General features: G+C 36.1%; 2 protein-coding genes and 1 long non-coding RNA gene across 4 annotated transcripts; 2 read left to right on the top strand and 1 right to left on the bottom strand.

The window, feature by feature from the left end:
- Positions 1 to 481: 481 nt before the first annotated feature.
- On the top strand, positions 482 to 13808 carry c7b (complement component 7b). Of its 2 annotated transcripts, XM_037753199.1 has the most exons (18): positions 616 to 712; positions 1567 to 1628; positions 1858 to 1933; positions 2559 to 2700; positions 3028 to 3172; positions 3327 to 3465; positions 3737 to 3865; positions 4041 to 4284; positions 5110 to 5223; positions 5384 to 5550; positions 5820 to 6048; positions 6197 to 6368; positions 6469 to 6556; positions 6726 to 6858; positions 7120 to 7311; positions 12414 to 12510; positions 12616 to 12797; positions 13288 to 13808. In XM_037753199.1, the coding sequence occupies exons 1-18, from the start codon at positions 707 to 709 to the stop codon at positions 13458 to 13460; spliced, it is 2490 nt and encodes an 829-aa protein (XP_037609127.1). In that variant the 5' UTR covers positions 616 to 706; the 3' UTR covers positions 13461 to 13808. The 2 variants fall into 2 exon arrangements, 1 of the variants encoding a protein (XP_037609127.1); XR_005204448.1 differs by lacking the exons at positions 12414 to 12510; positions 12616 to 12797; positions 13288 to 13808 and adding an exon at positions 10726 to 10909 and having other exon boundaries at positions 482 to 712; positions 7120 to 7391.
- Positions 7921 to 10888, top strand: LOC119478454. The gene is made up of 2 exons (XR_005204450.1): positions 7921 to 7963; positions 10700 to 10888. It is a non-coding gene; the product is annotated as an uncharacterized LOC119478454 (long non-coding RNA).
- Positions 13809 to 14170: 362 nt separating the features above from the next.
- c6 (complement component 6) lies at positions 14171 to 24760 on the bottom strand. Its single transcript, XM_037753198.1, has 18 exons — positions 24552 to 24760; positions 23489 to 23662; positions 23080 to 23236; positions 22494 to 22638; positions 22106 to 22247; positions 21319 to 21457; positions 20841 to 21035; positions 20487 to 20730; positions 20073 to 20195; positions 19785 to 19951; positions 19462 to 19687; positions 18700 to 18868; positions 18311 to 18422; positions 17348 to 17480; positions 17005 to 17199; positions 16358 to 16445; positions 15787 to 16031; positions 14171 to 15279 (listed from the first exon to the last, which is right to left on the bottom strand). The coding sequence occupies exons 2-18, from the start codon at positions 23632 to 23634 to the stop codon at positions 15098 to 15100; spliced, it is 2808 nt and encodes a 935-aa protein (XP_037609126.1). The 5' UTR covers positions 23635 to 23662; positions 24552 to 24760; the 3' UTR covers positions 14171 to 15097.
- Between the last annotated feature and the right edge of the window lie 395 nt (positions 24761 to 25155).

Here is a 25155-nt window from a genome sequence, read left to right as displayed (position 1 = left end):
TTCATATCTGCAAATATAAAACAAACATATAAAACAATAAAAAAAAATCACTTAATAATATATTTTGAATTAAGATACTGTGTTTCTGGCAACAAATGTGACACGTGGATTAAATTGGTACTGGCATGCTGGTTTAAATAAATAGAAAACTGGTATTATGAAGATGTGGATGTTATTGCCACATGCATTTTGTGTTTACAGAGCAACAGAGTCAAATACATTCAAATATGGGCCAAATTGGGATTTTTTTGACCTTTGCCCAAATCACGCAGGCTCAGCTTTGTCCAGGATAAACAACTGTGATGCAACTAGTCCTGTCACACTCCAATGAGGCTGTTTAGACACACAATAAATAGCAGATTTCCTCATACTTCTTCTTGTACTGGTCAGCACTCAAAGCAAACAGGATTATCAAAATTGTTACTGGAAATAAACTCACATTATTGTTGGAAACAATCGAGTGTAGATAGAGGAGCAAAACGACTGGCCTTGGACTGACTGACGTTTTGGAAAAGAACACTGGGTCTCCTGAGTGAACAGAGGAGGTACAGATCTGGTTGTTCAGATTTGATGGATGAGGATTTCTTCAGCGAGGGAATTCCTGAATTTGTGGATCGGTTGAGTAATCACTTCCCTCCTGCTGATTATAAGACCCTGAGTGTTCCAGCTGGACCAGACGAGAGGGCCGAACTCTGAGGAGCACATCATGAAGGTACTGTAAACCCCACAACACATTTATCATCCAGATGCGGTGCCACTATTATATCGAAAATTGGATAGTATTGTTTTGATGCTGTAAAAAAACAACTTGAATTTTGAACTTTGGACAATATTTATCACTGTTTTGTGTTGTTAATTAATTTCCAATAATACATATATACATACATTTGCATAAAGCAAGCATATTTGTCCACTCTCATGTTGATAAGAGTATTAAATACTTGACAAATCTTCATTTAAGGTACATTTTGAACAGAAAAATGTGTGATTAATCATGATTAACTATGGACAACCGATTGACAGCCCTAGTTTATAACTATTAGAACTTATGAGTGCAAAGGATAAAGTAAACACAGCATGAAAATGGGTTTTCCTGCATTCCACAACAGAAGAGATAACAGAACTTATCATACTTGTTTTGAAATGAATCACAGGTTGCGATTCAAAGTTCTCCAGAGGTCATTCACTGTTGTCGAAACGATATACTAAAACTTGATTTGTTCAATTAAAATTTTTCCTTTAAATGCTGATAAGATAAGTTTCTATGGCCGAACAACTTGTAACTGTTATTTATGCCAAATAATATAAATGAGATATTTTACAGTATATAGTCTGTTAATGATCAAGAATAATCAGATTTTCTAGGAGAAAATAGGACCTCTATTCATGGGGAATACTGACAAAATGGAAAGTTTAAAAGTCATTTCCTTCATGTTATGATGATGACTGACGCCAATATCTTTTTTTCAAGAATAAAACATTTTTTAAAATTATACTTTTTTCATTCTGATTGTTTTTTAACCAGATTAAGATTGATTTAACTGTTTTCTTGCTTTTTGTGTACAGTTGGATTTGGCTGCAGCTCTGTCTTCTTTGGCATTATTGGTCGTCTTTCTGTCTTCAGCTTGGTAGGTGTACATACACAAGCTGTCTTTACATTCTGCTGTAATATTATCACATTCACTTGGCTTATAATGTACTGACGGTACAGATTTCTCTCTTCTCTACATTATCTATACTCCTGACACTTAAGAATGCTTCTTTTTTTTCAGATGGATAATAAGTTTCAGTTCATTCACAAGAGAGGAATATAACATAAATGTTTTTTTTAATAATGTCAATGTCCATTCCTCTCAGCTGTCAGCAGCCTGTGAACTGCAGATGGGGCCCTTACGGAGAGTGGTCGGAGTGTGATGGCTGCTCCAGTACAAAGGTACTTCAGAGCACATACTCGTGCTGTAGGGGAGAACGGGGTCGGTTGGGACACTTTTGCATAAACACCTAAATAATCTTCCATTTCTCGCAGACTGCTTGAACCGCTTGCAACCCAAACGTGAAAAGCACAATTTCGTTAAATGTGCATTTTACCAAAATTCTGCCTCCCCGGGATGGGCAGGACTCTGGGTAGGGATGTTAAAAAACCTTGGGCTAAAAAAAAATATCATTTAAATTGAAAAAGTGCAGTCTAAATTTTAACAAATTATATTTAAAATGTCACTTGTTCATACAGTTCTTTGATAAGAAGAGAATATTTGTAAAATTATTATATTTTCATAAATTACTGAGATATGCATGGAATTTGGCAAAAAAAAAATAGTTATGTTGAAAATAAAATATAGAATTATTACACTGTGACTCTAAAAGCAGCTTCACAGCAGTGAGTTACAAAAATGTAGGACCTATAATGAAGTCACCAGAAAGGCCAGACATCTTTTATACAGTGTGCCTTCCATTGTGGTTCTAAATTGATGCCAGAATAAATAGAAACAAAAAAAAAATCTGACTCTGATAATAATTTAATTTAATTAATTTCATGTTTACGGTCACTTCCTTTTCAGGTGCAGACTCGCCATGTGGAGGTTTACGCCCAGTTTGGGGGTTTGCCATGTTCAGGAGGAGCCACACAAACACAACCATGTGTCCCACAGAAAGGATGTCCCTTGGCAACAAGCTGTGGAGACAGATTCCGCTGTACCACAGGTATGTTGTGACATACTGTATATCATATTTAACAAAATGTGCCAAAGCTATTTTTTTCTAACATTACTATCAATTTAAATTTTAATCAAATAACAACAAAAGTGCCATGATACCTATTTATTTATTTATTTATTTATTTATTCATTCATTTATTTATTTATTTATTTATTTATTTATTTATTGAAATAGGGGCTAAGGTTTTTGGGATTGAAGTTTGGTTAATCTTTTGGTTAAGGCTCAGGGTTTCAACTTGATATGTCTCTTTTTCTTTCAAAATGATGTCGCTTGCTATGTGAAATGAAAAGTGTTTATTGAAACTTGATGCAGGTCAGTGTATCAGCCAGTCTCTGGTGTGTAACGGGGACCAGGACTGTGAGGATGGCCTGGATGAGAGAGGCTGTGATCAAGACAGCAGCCATTACTCATGTGACCTTGACAAAACGCCTCCCAACTCTGACTTCACAGGCAGAGGGTGAGTAGCTACAACTCCAGCGCCATTAAACTGGGTCCTTACAGTAACTATAGTGACAGCTTGATGATATGCCATGTTTGGAGTGAAAAACATGTCACCTATGAGATAAAAGTCTCATCTCATCAAACGTGATCTGCTGTGTCATGCTGTACAGGTACAACGTGTTGACAGGCAAACTGAGAGCAGGTGTGATCAACACTCTGAGCTTTGGAGGGCAGTGCAGGAAGGTGTTCAGCGGTGACCATAAGATCTTTTACAGACTGCCACAGAACCTCCTCAGGTACAACTTTGAGGTGAGTTGAACAATAAATTAATATTCACAGATGAGTAGCAACAGACTTCTCTGCCGCAAATGCGATACGATTACTTTTTATCAATCAGTCAAACTTATAGTACTTCACTGACCTCACAGGACCGACTGATACGCTGAATGACAGACTTTGCCATCAGACACAGTCACCATACGGCTATCATGGTCTAAAAATAAAGCAAATAGAGCATGATGAGCAATTCTCATATCAGCTGCTCTAATGAAACCAAGTGTTGTCTTTGTTTGTGCTGCAGGTGACAGTAGACAATGAAGAGAGCGATGAGTCCTACGAAAGCTCCTGGTCCTACGTGCAGCACATCCAGGTCAACTCCTTGGTGGGACACGACCGCCGCACTTTCCATAAAGAGGTCACTGACAATAAGGTGATGATAAAACCTGATCTGCTTCACCAATCACTCATTTTGGACTTCCTACTGTTAGTGTTGGACAAAGTGACAGATATTGTTATGCTTGGGCTTTGTCACTGGCTGGGTTAAAGGTTTCTATTCACCAGCTTGCAGAGAATGTCATCACAGTCTTTCCATATCTGTCGTCCAGGCTTACAGACTTATAATCCTGAAGAATAAAGTGGAGCTGGCCCAGTTCCAAAACTCTGCCCCTCAGTATCTGACTCTGGCTGAAGGCTTCTGGAAGGCCTTGTCCTCGCTGCCGTACACGTACGACTACGCTGCGTACCGCCAGCTGTTCGAGATATACGGCACACACTACCTCTCCGAGGGCTCACTCGGAGGCGAATACCAAGCCTTGTTGGAGTTCGACCACCAGGCGTTCCAATCGACCAGTAAGAGCTTTGCTAATAATAATAATATTGCTATTAATATTAGTTCCTTTACGTACCCAGAAATCTTGATTCTGAATGAAAAATCAGAAGCTGAGGGAATGTGATGTGTTATATTTTTGGGGAATGTTTCTTGCATTGACTTTAGAGAGGCAAAGTCCCGCCCCTTCCAGTGGACGACTTTGGGACCTTATTTCGGAAAAAATATGGTTGTGTCTAGAAAGTAACCCGCAAATTGCGAAACCTGATCTGAGATTTATAAAAAACTCTTTTCGAGATCTACTCAAGATCAATGCCTAACCTTAACCATCTCGTGAGAGTTTCCCCAACTTGCGGGTTCCCTTTTAGACACTACCGAAAAAAATATGAACAGTAGTCAACGGCGAGAGACAAATCATTTTTTGATCCCGTTTGAATTGCGCCATGAATCACACATATTGTCAATTTAAAAGATAATTTGCAAGTCAAGAAAGTTGCATTTTTGTCGTAAAACTGTTGAAGTATGAGACTGTGAATATACTTTTAAAAAAAAAAATGTAGAAAGATTACACACACACAAAAATCACATTTTGTACTGGGTTTGTTTTTACATAAATAAGGTACCTTTGGGGACACCGGAAGGGGAGTGACTTCTCACCTCTCTATATTGATCAGTACCACATACGAAACTTTAATTTTAGTTGAGTTTAATAGCAATCAAAGTTTTAAAATGTCTCCTAACATATTACGTTTATATTCTCAATGTGCTGAAATTTGGTGCCTGTCAACTGATAATTTCAGATTTTCTAACAGTTTTAAATCCCTTGCTCTTGCCTTATTTGTGTAAAGGTACGACAAATATAGACTACCAGAGGTGTTGGAGAAAGGTCAAACGCCGTTTTTTCCGGAAGAAAGTCAAGACCGTCTGTGAAAAACTGACTAAAGCTTTTTCATCCAACGACGGTGAGTGAAAGCTTTCTTATTTATAACGTTAAACCACACAGTGGGCCCCTGGACGGTCAAAGAAATCAGATATACAATTTAATTTTGCTAAGTTTGGATTTAAATAAATGAAATGAATTTAAACTAGACTAACCTGAGCTCTATTGACATTTTCCTGTAGGACACAGCTCAACCAAGATGCCCATCAAGGTCAAGGTGTTCGGAGGAGATGTGTCCTTTACCGGCGCTCTGTCTAGCCTGAATCTGGAAACGCCAGAAGTTAACGGAGAGATCTACGACAACTGGGCCTCGTCTGTCAAAGACTTCCCTGAAGTCACAGACCAGAAGGTACACAGCTGGTTGTATCTTAGTGTTGGGTTAGTTGATATAAAAACTTTGTTTTATTAACTTATCTTTTACTTTCTACACATTTTGATTTTTTTTTTTCCATCCATCGTTTTAAGTTTTATTGTGATTACCTCCATCATCCAGTGTAGTGTTAACTAGCTATTAATAGGCTGTAGGTAGTTTTTTCCCTGAATGATTATTTCATTTGTCATATGTTCTGGATGTGTCTAATGTTCTGTGTATTATATTGATGTAAACTTGTTTTCCAGCTGCGTCCTCTGTATGAGCTGGTGAAGGAAGTGCAGTGTGCAGGTTTGAAGAAGCTCCACCTGAAAAGAGCCACAGAGGAGTACCTGGCGGAGGAGCATCCCTGTCACTGCCGGCCCTGCCAGAACAACGGCCAGCCGCTGCTGACGGGCTCTGAGTGTCACTGCGTCTGCCGGCCGGGAACCTCAGGACGAGCCTGCGAGATTGGAGCTGTGATCGGAGAACAACCGGGTAAGCAGACAAAAGAGGATAGAGGATTAAATGATAAAACAACAGATTCAATTTGTTCTGTCAAAGGTTTAAATGTTAAAAAAGATGTAACGTTACTGTGCCGTCCAGTCAGGGACAGAACAACAAAGACAATATCTTTTTCTCTCAGGGATCATCCATGGCAGCTGGAGCTGCTGGTCCTCCTGGGGATCCTGCTCCGGAGGTCAAAGGTCAAGGACCCGAAGCTGCAACAACCCCGCCCCCAGCAGAGGTGGCCACCACTGCTCTGGGCTGCAGGTGGAGCAGAAGCCTTGTGAGGACGCAGGCATCCAGCACTTACAGTAAGGACACATGCATACATGAACTTGTTTGTTTTATGCTTAATAAGCAGCAGGTGTCTGCATTACTTTAGTTTTCTCACTGTAAACTGTTTGTGTGCAGGATGATGGAGCCTCAGTGCTTCAGCCTCTCTGTGACGCCACCAAAGACATGTGGAACGCCTCCAAACCTCAGGAACGGGTTTATTCAGGTGAGTTTGCTTGATTGATGCTGTATTTCCACTTATGTAAACCTTGGAGACCGGCAGGCTCTTTGACTTCCAAAAACGGTTGCAAAACTGTAGTAAACTTGCAGCAGTTTTCTGGAGGAGGAATGCATGTTTTGGGCGTAGCTAGCTACTGTTGTATTTTTCTTCTCAGAATCCCAAAGACTTTTACCTGGTTGGAAACAGGGTGGAGTACTCCTGCACAGACGGTCATTACCTCAGTGGAGACTCTGTGGCTGAATGCATGGAAAATCAGAAGTGGAGGACAGGAGCGAGGGTTTGTAAAAGTACGTCTTCACTTCATTAACTCTGCCTATGTATTCAGTTCTATTGTTTGTTCATTAGCAGGATATCTCAGGAGCAACTTCCTGGAACAGATTAAAATGGAAATTGGTCGACCACCATGCCAGTCATAGCATGAATCCAGATGTGGATGCAGATGCAGATTAAACATTTCTAAAGATTGTCTACCATTCACTCTCAGGCACCCTCAAGTTATCATTGTAGGAGTCACAATGTTGTTATGTTTCCCCCTCTTCCCATCCCAGGCTCAATATGTGGGATTCCTCCTCTCAACAGTGAAGTTATAGCCACGCCCACGAAAGCCGCCTATCAGATTGGAGAGAGAGTGTCCCTGTCCTGTTCTACGGGTTCAGTGCTGGACACTGAGGTGTCAGAGATCATGTGCAGTCCCAGTCTTCAGTGGTCTCCTTCTCCAGCCAGTGTTCTCTGTAATGCCGGTACGTTATTGTAAAGCTTTGTACGCTCAACAGGTTGATATCTCAGAAAATAGAAAAAAAATAAAAAATAAATAAATTAAATAAAAAATAACTTCAACTGGAATTTAAAAACGCGTTTTGCTGCTCTCCGACACAAAAGACAGGAACTGCAGTTATTTCATGATGGTTACGGCTGTCAGTTGTGCCAACAACACAAAATTAAACTTAAAAATAAAACATTGTTAAAAATGTTAAAATAAAAAATAAAAAATAAAAAATAATAAAAAAAAAAAATTAAAAAAATATATTATTATTTTTTTTAAATAAAAATGGAAAATAGAAAAAAAAATGTAAAAAATAAAAAATAAAAAATAAAAAATGAAAAATAAATGAAAAAAAATATATTATTATTTTTTTTTAAATAAAAATGGAAAATAGAAAAAAAAATAAAAAAATAAATGAAATAAAAAATAACTTCAACTGGAATTTAAAAACGCGTTTTGCTGCTCTCCAACACGAAAGACAGGAACTGCAGTTATTTCATGATGGTTATGCCTGTCAGTTGTGCCAACAACACAACATTAAACTTAAAAATAACAACATTAAACAATAATAAACAACATTAAACTTAAAAATAAACTTAAAAATAAAACATTGTTAAAAATGTAAAAATGTAAAAATTCAAAATTCAAAATTCAAAATTCAAATGAAAAATAAAAAATAAAAAATAAATGAAAAAAAAATATTATTATTTTTTTTAAATAAAAATGGAAAATAGAAAAAAAAGAAAATTAAAAAAAAATTAAATTTTTTTTAAAAAATAAAAATGGAAAATAGAAAAAAAAATGAAATAAAACATTGTTAAAAATGTAAAAATGTAAAAATTAAAAAATAAGTGAAAAAAATATAATTATATAATTTTTTTTAAATAAAAATGGAAAATAGAAAAAAAAAATAAAAAAAAAAGTCTGAAAAAAAAAGATCTGAAAAATATCTGGAAAAAAAAGTCTGAAAAAAAATGTCCGAAAATTTTTTTTAAAAAAAAAGATCTGAAAAAAAGGTGGAAAAAAAAGACTAAAAAGACTGGAAAAATGTCTGAAAAAAAGTTTGAAAAAAAAAGTTTGAAAAATGTTGGAAAACAACATGTCTAAACAATAACTGAAAAAGGTAATAAAAAAAAAAATGTCCGTAAAAAAAAGTCTGAAAAATGTCTGAAAAAGGTAAAAAAAAAAGACTGGAAAAATGTCTGAAAAAAAAAAGTTTGAAAAATGTTGGAAAACAAAGGTCTAAACAATAACTGAAAAAGGTAAAAAAAAAAAAAAAAGGCCGTAAAAAAAAGTCTGAAAAAAAAAGTTTTAAAAAAAAAGTTTGAAAAATGTTGGGAAACAAAGGTCTGAACAATAATTAAAAAAGGTAAAAAAAAAAATAAAATGTCCGTAAAAAGAAGTCTGAAAAATGTCTGAAAAAGGTGAAAAAAAAGACTGGAAAAATGTCTGAATAAAAAAGTTTGAAAAAAAAGTTTGAAAAATGTTGGAAAACAAAGGTCTAAACAATAACTGAAAAAGGAAAAAAAAAAAAAAAAAAAAAATTCTGAAAAAATGTCCGTAAAAAAAAGACTGAAAAATGTCTGAAAATGGTAAAAAAAAAAAACTGAAAAAAAGTCTGAAAAAAAATGTTTGAAAAAAAAATTTGAAAAAAAAGAGTTTGAAAAATGTTGGAAAACAAAGGTCTAAACAATAACTGAAAAAGGTAAAAAAAAAAAAAAAAAAGGCCGTAAAAAAAAGTCTGAAAAAAAAAAGTTTGAAAAAAAAAGTTTGAAAAATGTTGGAAAACAAAGGTCTAAACAATAACTGAAAAAGGTAAAAACAACAAAAAAAAAAGGCCGTAAAAAAAAGCCTGAAAAAAAAAGTTTGAAAAAAAAAGTTTGAAAAATGTTGGAAAACAAAGGTCTGAACAATAACTAAAAAAGGTAAAAAAAAAAAAAAATGTCCGTAAAAAAAGTCTGAAAAATGTTTGAGAAAGGTGAAGAAAAAGACTGGAAAAATGTCTGAAAAAAAAAGTTTGAAAAATGTTGGAAAACAAAGGTCTAAACAATAACTGAAAAAGGTAAAAAAAAAAAAAAAAAAAAAATTCTGAAAAAATGTCCGTCAAAAAAAGACTGAAAAATGTCTGAAAATGGTAAAAAAAAAAAACTGAAAAAATGTCTGAAAAAAAATTTTTTAAAAAAAAAGTTTGAAAAATGTTGGAAAACAAAGGTCTAAACAATAACTGAAAAAGGTGAAAAAAAAGACTGGAAAAATGTCTGAATAAAAAAGTTTGAAAAAAAAGTTTGAAAAATGTTGGAAAACAAAGGTCTAAACAATAACTGAAAAAGGTAAAAAAAAAAAAAAAAAAAAAATTCTGAAAAAATGTCCGTAAAAAAAAGACTGAAAAATGTCTGAAAATGGTAAAAAAAAAAAACTGAAAAAAAGTCTGAAAAAAAAAAGTTTGAAGAAAAAATTTGAAAAAAAAAAGTTTGAAAAATGTTGGAAAACAAAGGTCTAAACAATAACTGAAAAAGGTAAAAAAAAAAAAAAAAAGGCCGTAAAAAAAAGTCTGAAAAAAAAAGTTTGAAAAAAAAAGTTTGAAAAATGTTGGAAAACAAAGATCTAAACAATAACTGAAAAAGGTAAAAAAATAAAAAAAAAAAGACCGTAAAAAAAAGTCTGAAAAAAAAGGTTTTAAAAAAAAAGTTTGAAAAATGTTGGCAAACAAAGGTCTGAACAATAACTAAAAAAGGTAAAAAAAAAAAAAAATGTCCGTTAAAAAAAAGTCTGAAAAATGTCTGAAAAAGGTGAAAAAAAAGACTGGAAAAATGTCTAAATAAAAAAGCTTGAAAAAGAAATTTGAAAAATGTTGGAAAACAAAGGTCTAAACAATAACTGAAAAAGGTAAAAAAAAAAAAAAAAGATGTCCGTAAAAAAAAGTCTGAAAAATGTCTTAAAAAGGTGAAGAAAAAGACTGGAAAAATGTCTGAAAAAAAAAGTTTGAAAAAAAAAGTTTGAAAAATGTTGGAAAACAAAGGTCTAAACAATAACTTTAAAAAAAAAAAAAAAAAAATGTCTGAAAAAATGTCCGTAAAAAAAAGACTGAAAAATGTCTGAAAAAGGTAAAAAAAAAAAAAAAATGTCCATAAAAAAAAGTCTGAAAGAAAAAGTTTGAAAAATGTTGGAAAACAAAAGTCTAAACAATGTCTGAAAAAGGTAAAAAAAAAAATGTCCGTAAAATATTGAAAAAAAAATGTAAAAAATAAAAAATAAATGAAAAAAAAAATATTATTATTTTTTTTAAAATAAAATGGAAAATAGAAAAAAAAAAAAAAAATGAAAAAAAAATTACATTTTTCTTAAAAAATAAAAATGGAAAATAGAAAAAAAAAATAAATAAATAAATGAAATAAAAAATAACTTCAACTGGAATTTAAAAACGCGTTTTGCTGCTCTCCAACACAAAAGACAGGAACTGCAGTTATTTCATGATGGTTACGGCTGTCAGTTGTGCCAACAACACAACATTAAACTTAAAAATAAAACATTGTTAAAAATGTAAAAATGTAAAAATTAAAAATTAAAAATTAAAACATAAAATAAAAAAATAGAAATAAAAAAAAATGAAAAAAAAAATATTATTTTTTTTAAATAAAAATGGAAAATAGAAAAAAAAAATAAAAAAAATAAAAAATAACTTCAACTGGAATTTAAAAACGTGTCTAAACAATAACTAAAAAAGGTAAAAAAAAAAAAAAATTAAAACATAAAATAAAAAAATAGAAATAAAAAAAAAATTAAAAAAAAATATTATTTTTTTTAAATAAAAATGGAAAATAGAAAAAAAAAATAAAAAAAATAAAAAATAACTTCAACTGGAATTTAAAAACGTGTCTAAACAATAACTAAAAAAGGTAAAAAAAAAAAAAAAATGTCCGTAAAAAAAAGTCTAAACAATGTCTGAAAAAGGTAAAAAAAAAAAAAAAAAATGTCCGTAAAAAAAAAGTCTGAAAAATGTCTGAAAAAGGTGAAAAAAAAGACTGGAAAAATGTTTGAAAAAAAAGTTTGAAAAATAAAGTTTGAAAAATGTTGGAAAACAAAGGTCTAAACAATAACTGAAAAAGGTAAAAAAAAAAAAAAAAAAAATGTCTGAAAAAATGTCCGTAAAAAAAAGACTGAAAAATGTCTGAAAATGGTGAAAAAAAAAACTGGAAAAATGTCTGAAAAAAAAAGTTTGAAAATGTTGGAAAACAAAAGTCTAAACAATGTCTGAAAAAGGTAAAAAAAAAAAAAAAATGTCCGTTAAAAAAAAGTGCTCTCTGACACAAAAGACAGGATCTGCAGTTATTTCATGATGGTTACGGCTGTCAGTTGTGCCAACAACACAACATTAAACTTAAAAATAAAACGTTGTTAAAAATGTAAAAATTAAAAATTAAAAATTAAAACATAAAATAAAAAAATAGAAATAAAAAAAAATTAAAAAAAAAAAATATTATTTTTTTAAAATAAAAATAGAAAATACAAAAAAAAAATAAAAAAAAATAAATGAAATAAAAAATATCTTTATTTTTTTTTAAATAAAAATGGAAAATAGAAAAAAAAAAAAATGAAATTTTTTTTTAAAAATAAAAATTGAAAATAGAAAAAAAAAAAAAAATAACTTCAACTGGAATTTAAAAACGCGTTTTGCTACTCTCTAACACAAAAGACAGGAACTGCAGTTATTTCATGATGGTTACGGCTGTCAGTTGTGCCAACAACACAACATTAAACTTAAAAATAAAACATTATTAAAAATGTTAAAATGTTAAAATAAAAAATTTAAATCTGGAAGTGAGAGTGAACCAAATTGCTGCTGGAAAACCAAAGCAATGAGATGGAAGTGGCTATAAAGGTCTGTAGAGCTGGGGGGAGCTGCAGAGTTGGGTTAGAAGTCTTTGTGGGTTCATCACTATGAGCGACCCCTTTCACATACATGTAGTCATGTGATCTATTGTAGTCTATTGTAAAATTAATACACTAATACATTATAGTTGCTTTAAGGTTGTCTCTGTGGAGTATACACCAATCCTGCTTTCTATATCTCCTCCTCAGCGCCCCCAGCTCCCTCTCCTACATCTGGCCTGAAGTGTAAGCCGTGGGAGAACGTAGGAAAGACGGAGTGTGTGTGTAAAATGCCATCTCAGTGCTCGTGAGTATGACTTTTTGATAATTACTTCTGCATCACCACAGGGAAATGCCTTTGTGTAAAAGTACAAAAAAAAAGTAACACTGCATTTTTCCATTTTTCATTTAGAACTTCTCTACAGTTGTGTGCCAGACTGGGCTCAAGCCGAGCCCGTTTACTCAGTGTTTGTCAGCTTGGAGCTCTGCAGTGTATAGGACGGAGCTTCCAGTTGGCCAACGACAGCGACTGTGTCTGGCCAGAAGAGACGTCCACGTCCTGTGAGGATTGCAAACCAGGGACAATCTGTCAGGGTGAGTCTGCCGGACCATCTTTAAAGGATAAGTCCTGTTTATTACAACTTGGGTTTTATTGTTGTTGTTTTGACCATAACATTAACATCGTACTAATCTCTACATCAAAGTCTGAATGGGAGGAAGACCCTTTGAAAATGGCCATGCCAGTTTTTCCTCGCCAAAATTTAGCGCAAGTTTGGAGCATTATTTAAGCTCCTTGTTGACAAGCTAGTATGACATGATTGGTACCAATGGTTCCTTAGGTTTTGTAGTTTCATATGATGCCAGTACCTTCACTCTAGCTTTAAAACTGAGCCCACTGCAACCTAAAAACTGCATGTTGCATTAATGTGTTGAAGAAATTAGTAGCTTTAAAACAAATTTGTGTTGACGCGTTATTATCACGTTAACTTTGACAGCCCCATTTAATATATATGTGGTGTGTAAGTATATAAATAATACGTGTGTGACTGCATCAGTACATATAATCATTATATTTCTATTCTAGAGTCGAGGTGCGTGTGTCAGAACGTGTCAGAGTGCCCTAAAGACGCCGCCCCCCTGTGCGCCAGCTCTGGTGCTGAGGGCGTTGCCATGGCGTTGACCGAATGTGAGGTCGGGGCCAGACGGTGTGCTGGTGAGAAGGTCAATGTTCTCAGTATTGAGTCCTGTCCAGAATAATGATTGTTTTATTTTACTGAGCAGTCTCACACTGTTCATAAACGAGAGACTTGTTTTCTCTCAGTGACTGAATTGTAAATAGAATCAAATATGTTTTTCTAACACTTGAATGATGTAAATATGTTCCTCTGCCATCCTGTGGTATCTTTATATATTTATCATGGAGGACTGATGATAGACAAACAATACATATGTGGTCGCGCACATCCAAATACCGTTGTGGGTGGACCAATAGAAAGACAGCAATGAAAATATAAATAAACACTGTAGTTCCCTTAAAGCTGCAGTGGGTAGAAATCGAGCAAATATGATTATAAAAAAAGTTATTTTTATAAAACGGTCACTATATCCTGACAGTAGTGCATGAGACTAGATTTTCTAAAGCCTGAAAACAGATCCATGAGGAGGTGTAGAAGTCTAGTTTTCTCTCAGAACACTTGAATTACAATATGCTGAAAGGTGATTATGGAATTTTTGGCCAATGATGCCAAAAATATTCTGCCTACTGCAGGTTTAAGTGTAATTTATGAGCACATCCACAAGTGATGTTTCGAGCTACAGTGTGGGAGCAACAGTGTGCGGACTGATGATGATGACAGCATTTGCATGTGAAGTAAACATAAGGTTCTGTTGTAAAGGTTTGACAAAATCTCTAATAAATGCCTTGATTGTTTTCATTTTAGTAAGTCAATAAAACACTTTTTACAATATTTTTTTGTTCTCTTGGTTGTTTTATTTTCCCAATACAAGTTAAATCTGCCAGTTCAGTGATAATATTCCAACCTAAGGACTCAATGACATAAATGAATTTGGGCATTTTTGATGTTATTTAATCAAAGGAAGAAGTCTTTCTCATTTTATTTGAGTTACTGTAAATACAATCACTAGTTTAGTTTAGTTTGGGTCTTGAGTATCTGGATATCTCTTGGTCACATTATAAAAATATTCTGATGTGGGGTTGAAACACTAAATGCTGTTGGTTACATGCTTAAACAGTGAGCAAGATGTGCAGTTAAAATCTCCATAAGAAATAAAATAACATTGTTTTTTGATTTTATGTTTTTATTATTGCACATGAAGCACATTAAGCAAGTGTTAATATTCCACTCTGTGCCTGTTATTAGACTTGACTGACTGACTGACTGACTATGGCCTTTTCCATCTTTCAAAAGAGGGTCAGATCAGGTCAACAGAATGATAATGACCTGATAACCGGCTGAAATGTTAGCAAATTTGATTTCATACTAACTCGGGGGATATCTAACAATAGGTGTCGCTATCACACATATTTCAATATATGGAATGCACATCCCATATGTACCCCACATTCCCTATACCAAATTTGGTGAAAATCCGATGATACTCCAGGGTCTCCTGCTGCCATCTAGTGCCTTTGCAGAAAATAGGCTCTGAAAGTAAAATGCAGCCAACCTAAGCAAAGAATTGCATACCAAAACACCTATTTAAGCCCAATTTAGAAATGCTTTTTGCCTTCCCATCGTTCCAGTTAGGTGCGCCTTTGGTTCTGAATTGAATATTTATACATATTTCAAGAATAGCAGTGCAAGATGTGCTAACGTCAGATGTAAGATGAATTCAAAGGTTGAGTGCAACGGCACAGAAAAGCTTTTGTAGGATCATCTGGCCTCACAAACGCCTTCATTGACGATCTCAAACTGATAGTTGACACATTTGAGAGCGGCCATAGAGCACAGGTCCATGCTGCGAGTCCTCTGGGTCCTGGTCAGCTTCACGCAGAACGTGTGCACTCCAGCTCTGGGGCAGTCCCGAGCAACTCTGCACACACACTTCTTAGATGCTGAGGACAGATGTGAGTTAAGGTTAGGAAAATCATTTTGATAGAATATATGTGAAGTCTTAAAAATATTCAAACCTCATTTGTGAATACAGGACTCCTAGATGACGCCCAAAATTTGCTTGCTGAGCACATAAGCCCAAAAAGTTTTCGGTAAGACTTTATAATATCTATCATTTATAAACGGTAAATTGAAAGTTATTGCTGATAAGAGATAATAACAATTACATTCTGAATACATTAGTATCCTATTCACGGAGTCCGCCATGTTGCACCGCCAATGCAGCATCTACGTTTATGGTGATTATACACTAATGAAAACATAGTTATGAATATTATATTCCATTTCTGCCAGTAAATCCCCTTAAATCCTACACACTGTTCCTTTAACACATCCATAGGCTGGGTGTGGTGACTTTCTCAGCTGGTTCCCTCACAATCCCACAGTAAAATGTTATCATATGTGTATGTATGTGAATGTAAAAATGGTTTCATATCAGACAAACTTACCAGAACAGGTCTCCCATTCATAACAAGTGTCCAGATCACAGGGCTCCTGAACAGAGCTCTTGGAGGACATGTTGGCTCTGAACTTGGCCCACTCTAGTTTGGACAAGTCGGCCGCATCACACTCGCCCTCGCTGACAAAGAAGAGGGGATCACCGTGGCAGCGACCGGCGTGGAAGGAGCAGAGGGACATCGACACGGTGACACCGATGTCTACGTTCAAGATGCAGAGGGTCTCCGGTTGTGATCTGCACACACACACAAACACACACAAGTCAGTCAGCTGCTGTAAAAAATAATAATGTGTTACACTTAGCTTTTACATATTAAATTCACCATATATTCAATAACATTTTGTTGTTTTATGAGAAACACACAACAGCTAAGATAAGATGTTTACAAGTTGATTTAATAACAAGATAAGCCGTTTTTATATAACATTCACAATGGATAAAATGCAACTGTAAGTGCTTCACACAAGAATAATAATAATAAAAAAAAAAGGTCATCTCTCTCTTGCTGTCTACAAACAACATATACAACATATGAAATAAAATAATTCATAAAAACTTACAGGCAGCTCTCCCGTTGAATACAGACACACTGAGAGTCATGCCGTTTCTGTCCTGGACCACACTGTTCATCAGGAACAAACGGTACCTCTACATACAGGAAATACACAGGAACAAGACACAACTTCACCATTTCCTTCATACAGACTAGTTTTCATACAAAACAGCCTCGTTTGGGTCTGTCTCATCTCATCCAGTGTGTGGGAGTCTTTTTGTCACTTGTCTAAATTTGATTTCGAATGTGGAATTGGCTCACTGCTGGCCCTTGTGGCCGATGGGGGGGAAAACAACCACAACAATTATGGTTCTCACAAACCGTAGATGCAGTCAGCCCAGTCGCACAGCAGTTCGTGAAATAGTCACGAAATTGAATCTACTGATTCGTGTACATAGACATGAATTTTATTTTTTTTCGTGATGGTCAGCGCAAAATCGATTCGTATGTAATCCATGTAATTGTGAACCGGGAAGTTTAAATGTCCCGTGTTTCTGGCCGGAAAACAGAGTACGTTTTAGCAGCCTGCGGTGGCTTTTTGTAATTGTTTTCAATGAAAGGGAAGCGTTTTGTTGAGCGCCTCGCGTTTTGTTGAGCGCCTCGCGTTTTGTGATTCAATGACTGTGAGAGCTCAAAATGAGTAATCTACTGTACCATCGGTGCAGCGTAAGTCAGCAGGTAATGGAGGCTCCCAGGTGAGACTGTCGCCGCATTTGTAGAAGCCTGATGGCAGCGGCAGCAGGCCCATCTCGTTACAGTTCAAACCCACCGATTCCCCCACTTTGTACTCGTCTTTGATGGGGAACAGCACCATGCCATCGGGGATCTCAGGAGGAAGGCACAGTTTCCCTAAAGGTAAAGGACGACAGATTTTAAGCTGCACACATATTACAGTTATTTGTGTTTATAGCGTTAGAAGAATTTGCAGAGACGTGGTTACCAAATTACCAGAGCTCTTAGATCACTGCTCACTTGTCTGGTGAGAAAACAAACTTACTGATGCAACTTCCAGATGGTTGACTCCACGTCCCATCAGGAAGACAGTTGATGAACTGAAAACCCTCCAGGTCAAACCCAGTGAAGCACTGGAACTCCTCATCCTCACCAAAGTTATAATACTGCTTTGCTTTCTGTTAGAGGAGGAAGTTAATAAAAAACCCAAAAGTTAGGAATGATACAATCTAGGGCTGTCAATCCATTAGGATATTTAATCATAATTAATCTCATGATTGTCCATATTTAATCATGATTAATCACACATTTTTTATCTGTTAAAAATGTACCTTAAAGGGAGATTTGTCAAGTATTTAATACTCTTATCAACATGAGAGCAAACAAATATGCTGTTTATGCAAATGTATGTATATATTTATTATTGGAAATTAATTAACAACACAAAACAATGACAAGTATTGTCCAGAAACCCTCACAAATTAGTTATGCAAATATATATATACATACATTTGCATAAAACCAGCATATTTGCCCACTCCCATGTTGATAAATGTGATAAATCTCCCTTTAAGGAACAGTTTGAATGGATCAAAAGAGTGTGATTAATTTGCAATTAATCATTATTAACTATGGACAATCATGCCATTAATCACGATTAAATATTTGAATCGATTGACAGCCCTAATTCAATTCATTATTGTTTTTAGATTAATTATAATTAATCACTGGAAAAGTCTTTTAAAAAAGCGGCAGACTCCATACAGAGGCAACTTTCCTTTATTTCAACCTGCCAGACATGTATTTATTTTCTTGGCAGTAATGAACTTCCATACCAGAAAGAGACGAGACTAGAGAAGTGAGTATTTCTCAATATGTTGGCCAGTTAGCTGACACCTTTATCAGTGATAAGCAGTAAAATACAGTCTGTAGCACAGTGCTGTTTCTCTATTGCTGTTAAAGTGTACATTTCATTCACTAACTACAGGCTGGAGGTTTTGGTGTTTACCCTGAGGAAGCTGTTGGCGGGCCTCTTTGGCCTCAGACAGCCCTGCACACCAGGAGGAAGCTCGTCCCTCCAGCCCATAGTGAAGTCGTCATCATTGTCACAGGTCTCCTGTCTGGACAAGAAAACATGAACACAGAAAATTATACACTTGTGTATGACAACAAAATACCACCTAAACAATTTGTATTTTGCAGCAGCAAATCAATGGTTGCATATATAATTACATAGTGATAATGTTAAAAAAATTTCAACATTTTAGTGAGGAAAAAGTATTTTTTTCATCACTCTTCCAAAGGGTGACTCTGAAATTGCTGTAAAGGCATCACATTTTCAAAAATTGGACTTTTCATGACTGTATCAAGATGTTTTAAGATAACAGTTTGTCCTACTTTTCAAAGAGGGAGATGTGACACGGATCCTCTTGTCTGTCAGGACCGTTGCAGGGTTGGCCTCTTCTTAGGGGGGCGGGGTTATCACACTGCCTCCTCCGATGTCTCTTCATTGAGGCTCCACAGCGAGTCCACGGACCCCAGCAGCTCCAATAACCATCCACCGCCTCTGTGGATGTTACACACCAAACCACATTTCCAGTGTGAACATAACCAAGGCTGTGGTGCTCCTCACATCTCGTAATATGAAAGTGTTGGACAGAACCAATATCATAATGATGAACTATCAAGTTGAGGACTTAAAAAGTAGAATTTTATCCAAATACTAAAAGATTATCCAGAAGATTCATCCTCTGGGGAGCATGAAAGTGATTCATTAATTAATTAATTAAGTACATTTCTTGACAATCAGCTTGATAAAGTTAGATTTTTGTGTGCAAGCCAGTATGACATGGTTGGTACCAATGGATTCCTTAGGTTTTTTAGTTTCATTTGACACCAGTATCTTCACTCTAGCTTTAAAACTGAGCCTACTACAACCTCCGAAAGATCGATTGCGTTAATGCGTTAAAGAAATTAGTGATGTTAAAACAAATTTGCGTTATTATTACATTAACTTTGACAGCCCTAATTAAAACATAAACCTACGGTATTGTTAAATTATCCAAAAAAACTCCTTGAGGAAATCATTATAAATAAAATCTTTGAACACACACACTTTTGTTTTCTCGTTCATCAGCATATTGTGTTCTGCAGCTGTACCTGAAGTGTAATCAGGAGCTCGTATCTCACAGTTTGGGCCAAATGTGCCGGTTTGGCAAACACACTTGCACTCTGTGCCAGAGAGAACCGGCCTGGCGTTGTTGGGGCACGGAGAGCACTTGCAGGTATCAAACTCCTCCAGGTACTGCAGCAGGGCCTTCATCAGGTGTCTCCTCTTCGTGGCAGCACATGGGATCCCCCGAACCAGGTTTATGATGGGAAGCAGCTGGACAAACACATACACATATATGATCAGCTTTTTGTAGATTTTTTGGGGAATTTTTCTGCGTGATTGAAGACATTTCAGTGGTGTTTGATTCAACCTTGTATTCGACCACAGCAGGGTTGTCGAGAACAGACTTGGCCCAGTTCTTGTAGGATATTTTGTTCGGAGTGGCGCCCTGCCTCTCCCAGGCCAGAGCTGCTGCCTCTCTGGCTCGACCTCCTCTCACCATGGAGAAGGACTTCTCTGCTGACTGGATGTACGAGCCTGGATCGAAGATTTAAGGAATGAGTGAAGGAAAGAGCACGGTGAGAATAAGATCAGTGTTTTCACTGTCAGTGAACTGTACAGTTGGGAATAAAGAAGGTTGGCAGATTTTGGAAGAAACCTTCATATTTCTCAGTCATCCTGTTGTTGGAGCATCGGGTTACACTGCTGTGTTCGGTGTAGACGATGCAGGTCCAGGTGGTCTCTCGGCTCAGGCAGTCTCTGGTTCGCTCTTCTGTTTCACCTGTTGGAGAGTGTAGAGCAACATGATGCAGACACAAAGGAGCTGACAACAAAACTCATATTTACAATGTTTACTGAGGTAATAAATCAAGTGAGAAGTAGGCTCATTTTCTGATAGACTTCTATACAATCAGACGTCTTTTTGCAACCAGAGGAGTCGCCTCCTGCTGGCTGTTAGAAAGAAGTCACTTCCGCATTGGCTTCACTTCTCAGACCCGGAGGTTGCCCACTGGTTACCACTGCAGCCCAGGGTGTCATTCTGAGTTTTGACCACCCGGCTGTGCCGTTGTACCTGAACTGATGAGCTCCTCTCGGCTGAACTGGTACAACAGGTCATAGTGGCCTCCCAGTTTCCCTGAGCTGTAGTAGTGCGTTCCGAAGCGCTGGAAGATGTCCCTGTAGAGGGCGTAGTTGTACTCGAGAGGAAGAGCGTGAAGGAACTGGAGGAAAGGCTGCGACAGGACGAGTTCCCCCGGGTCCCTCACCTTGAACGTGGATACAGGCAGAACCTGGTGCACCCGGATAAACTTGGAGTCCTACGGAAGGAAAGATAGGAAATGATAAAGATGAAGAAGGAGAGTATAGCTGCAACCAACAACGTGTGTACGTATGTATAGATACATTCACATATGTTTGAGTCACTCACCTTTTTCTTCGAAGCTTCAAAAGCTTCATTGTTAGAGCTGGTTTGCTTCATCGATCTCCCACTGAGCCAAAAGATGAAAAAGGAATTGACGTTTTGAGATTGTTGGCTGTTTGTAGACGACCTGGACGTCTTCACGTTGATGGGCTCGGTGAGCAGCGGCTGAGGGTCGATGCTGAAGTCCTGTACCTCTCCAACCTTTACAACCACACAACCACATCTGTTAGTCAGATTTCAGATTTGAAATTTTTCTGGTTCTTGCCGCAGGAAGATGACATCCCCATTTTTGATCCTGCCTACAAAGCTCCGATTGGTCAGTTGTTTCTCCAACCGCGGAAATAGCAGTCAGTGAGCACAACACACACAAGACCTATTTGGATCACCGAACAAATCTGAGATGTGGGTGGGGATTCAGAGGTCTGGATCCAGGCTAGCTTTACTGAATGGCGGTAAAATGTATTATTACAAATAATAACACTACCTTAATGTCAAAGCTCTGAAAGTTGTGAGGGATGCGGTGGTAGAGCTGCGTGGTCGGAGGCCTCCTGATGATGCAACTTCCTCCCATAAACATGTTGTCCAGTACCGCTCCCCTTGGCTCCTCTGCTAGAGCATCAAACCTACAAACACAAATCAGGGAAAAGTCAAATCTCATCTTGTACATTAAGCACTAAAGCCCAACAATACATCAGCAGACAGATAATATTGGCCGATATCAGTTATTACTGATATGTAAAAGGAAATTTCAGAGTAGTAAACTGGAGCTATAAAAATTTTCTTGGCAGCATTTAATATATACTTATGTTTAAGTTTATTTTAAATTTAGTTAGTATATAATTTAAATTCAGTGATGTTTGCTGTTCAGAATTTACTATTTTATAATTTCTGTTACTGTCATTTCTAAGGAATCTATTGGTAACATGCTATGTCGTGCTAGCTTGTCGGGAAGGAGACTAAATAACGCTCCACGTTTGACGAGGAAAAACTGGCATGGTCATTTCCAAGGGGTCCCTTAAGAGATTGACAATAAAGCAGTTTCCAGAACAGAAGTGCTTGCCATCCAATCGCCGAAAAATGCAATTCTTGCAGAAATCTCCAAATGTCAAAAGTTCAAACTTCAAATTCAATGCAACAGTGCAAGACGCATGCTGTGTTTTTAAGAGGACCATTAGGAGCAGCTGACAGAAAGGAATGTAGGCTAATTTATGAACACAGCAGGGAGGAATGTTAAAAAAAACTCAGCAGTGACCTTTTGACCTTTAGCTTACCCATTCCCCACCAGGTCAGCCCCGGGAGCCACTCTCTTCTCCGCTGGACACACAATTTTTAATTCGCCACAGTCCCTCTCATCAGAGTTATCTACACAGTCGTTCTGTCTGTTGCACGTTAACGTTGAGTTGATGCAGCGCCCTGCAGCAGAAAGGATGTTTTGTAGAAGATAAAATGTTGGTATGTATCTTTATCTGTGTGTTTGTGTGTTGTGACAGCAGATCAGAGATTAAACAAGTGGGCCTGCAACTGAAAAAAAAATAATTTTATTCCCTCAATCAGCTGTGAAAATTCTAAAAAAGTTAAAATGAAAACAACACTACATTTAGAGGATTGCACTTTTTCATTTTTCCTATGATACATCAGTGATGTAAAAACCCTACTTACCATTATCACACTTAAAGTCGTCTCTGCAGTCGATGGGCGCTAACATGCACTCTGTGGACGGGTAACAGGCTCTCTCCTCTGTCAGCTCCACGCTGCAGGCCGATCCACCGAACTGGGACGGCCTTTGGACAGACCGTGTCCGAAGCTGTGGCGACGACATGTGAGAGAGACTCGTTAAGATTTTGATTCATTTAATTAAAAACCCTGTACAAATTTTAACCACTTTTCAACTTTAATTTTAAGCCCAACTAAGTTGTCTTTTCCTAAACCTAACTAAGTGGTTTTGTTGCCTAATCCTAAACAAGTGTTTTTGTTTAATTCACAACATTAAGCACGTATTTACTGTGAACGAAAAGTGACGCCGAGGGGCCTGACAGAGCATCAGTATGTGACGAGTTGGGATGAGACCATGTCGGACTGTCCACAGGGACCACCAAAATCAACCCAAAATGAAGGTTCCTCGTAGTAGCTTTAATTTAGTCACTTTTCCAGTCTGAATACACAAAACCAACAGAGCATAGAATAAAGACACAGCTATGAGAGGGAATCTGTCGGGGTTTTGCAGAGTGATTTGTGTGTTTCTTGCCTGTTTCCTGGCGCAGGGCGAGCAGTCGGACCAGGTCCCGAACTCTGTCAGCAGGCAGTTGATTGGACAGGCCTGATCGTTACAAGCTTTCCTGTCATGTTTCTCGCACAGCTGAAGGCAGCTGCTCTTCCAGTAATAATCATCATAATTAAAATTCCTGTCAAAAAAAAGTATGAAAATCACTTTAACATACAGCAGCTGTTGGCATCATCTGTATTAGGTATTTGTATTTCACAACAATAACTGAAAGACAGTTCTTGATTACAGTATTTCACAATTGCTTTGGCTCTATTTTTTACAGCAGTTCCAATTAAACTCTTAATTCTGGTCTCTGAAATTCACCTATCTGTACTGTCTCACCTATGAGTTATGACACCTACGATGTCTCATCTGTATCAGTGTGTCTCACCTGCTTCTGTGCTGTGTGCCTTGGTTGCAGGTCCTGGAGCAGGCGGACCAGGATCCCCAGGGGTAGCGGTCACAGAAACAGGCCAGGCCAGCTGATATCCAGCTGAGGAGCTGCAGCAGCAGGACCAACCGGCTGGAAGGAGCCATCAGGGAAACTTCAAACTGGTTTCACCTCCTCTGAAAATAATGCGATGACCAGAATCAACATTTTTTTTATTTATATTATAGATTTGTTGGATTTTTATTATACGGAAAACTTGTACATTCAATAAAGACTGCAAAATGGCAGCATTACAAACAGTAAAAACATCAAACATAACTGATTTCCAACATTAATAAACTACTCAAAAAAAAAAAAAAAAGAGAGGAGCATCCAAACTATATACACTGCTGACTTAACTGTACAATATTGTGCAATACTGTTATTAATACTGCATTTATACTGTACATTCAAGTAATATTCTTATTAATTTCTTATTTATACTATTCTGGCATTTATATTTAACACACTTAATAGATCGCACTGCTCAGCCTTTTGTATTTACTTTTTTGCATTGAGGTTATTTGCTGTATATTGCATGTCTTAATGCAAATAGTTATACATATTTCATATTTTTTATATTTTTATACTCTTATTTTTAGCAATATTTTAGCAATTATATTTCCTTACATATATTTTGTATATATTGTAGCATTATGTTCATTATTTACATGTTACATACTACATAAACATTTCTATTTGCTTACATTTCTTTATTATTATATTATATATCTAAATTATTTCTGATTCTGATTAACAATCCTTTCCCTTAAAAACATTTTGAACATATTCAAATGATTCATTAAACTTTTTTATTAAAGTTACTACATTTGTTATATTTAGACTAAATATATTTCTGATGCACATACAATGCCCATTTAGGCATGCAATTTCTAGTTTTAGCAAATTTCATCAATAGAGTGAATTCAGTGTTTTACATAATGCATAAAAAGGTATTTAATAAGAAAAAGACAAAAAATAAATAAAATAGTACAAAGCAAAAAAAAGGAAAAATCTGACTCACCACATATACTGACGTCCTCTTCAGCAGATATTAAAGCATAATAATGTAGTAGCTCCTGTGTTTGACTGTGTATTTGGTCAGTTAAGAGTCCTCTCACTAAGTCCACTCTGCTCTGCAGGGAGACCTGAATCTGACTTGAGGTTTATAGCAGCAATATAAAACCTCCCACTGTGAATTCTCAGGGGAATCCAGTTACCCAATCAGTGTCTGAAAACATCTCAAAATAAAAACGACTTTTTGTTAATAACAACAATAATCAGAAAACACAGCAACACATAAAGTTCTTACATAACCGTCTTTTCCCTCATTATTACGGGAAGCAAAGTGTTCTGGAGTTTCCCGGCTGCAGAGACGTAAACCAGATGTTTTGTGTTTGAGACTTGACAGTTCGAGATACTGAGGGGGAGAACACATATTTTCTTTGCACACTTTCTTAAGTTATCCAAGTATTTGCACAATCTGGCATCGGTTCATGTTGTAAAAGGCACATTAGTGAGTTCAGCCTAATTTGTAACACTGCAATAAAAAAAAAAATGTGTATATAGATGAATGTATAGGTTGGTGCCCAGTATATGATTGGACCATTTTTGTCATATATGACACT

This window comes from Sebastes umbrosus, chromosome 19 (assembly GCF_015220745.1).
Source record: "Sebastes umbrosus isolate fSebUmb1 chromosome 19, fSebUmb1.pri, whole genome shotgun sequence".
In the NCBI taxonomy this organism is placed as follows: domain Eukaryota; kingdom Metazoa; phylum Chordata; class Actinopteri; order Perciformes; family Sebastidae; genus Sebastes; species Sebastes umbrosus.
This window is presented reverse-complemented; position numbering and strand designations above follow the sequence as displayed.

Coding starts and splice junctions, on each gene's coding strand:
- c7b (XM_037753199.1), top strand. Junction 5,224..5,383: donor AGCTTTTTCATCCAACGACG/GTGAGTGAAAGC, acceptor ATTTTCCTGTAG/GACACAGCTCAACCAAGATG. Junction 6,557..6,725: donor TCAGGAACGGGTTTATTCAG/GTGAGTTTGCTT, acceptor TTTTCTTCTCAG/AATCCCAAAGACTTTTACCT.
- c6 (XM_037753198.1), bottom strand. CDS start 23,634: ATGGCTCCTTCCAGCCGGTTGGTCCTGCTGCTGCAGCTCCTCAGCTGG. Junction 21,458..22,105: donor GCTGACCTGGTGGGGAATGG/GTAAGCTAAAGG, acceptor TTGTGTTTGTAG/GTTTGATGCTCTAGCAGAGG. Junction 17,200..17,347: donor ACCATCTGGAAGTTGCATCA/GTAAGTTTGTTT, acceptor CTTTACCTTTAG/GGAAACTGTGCCTTCCTCCT.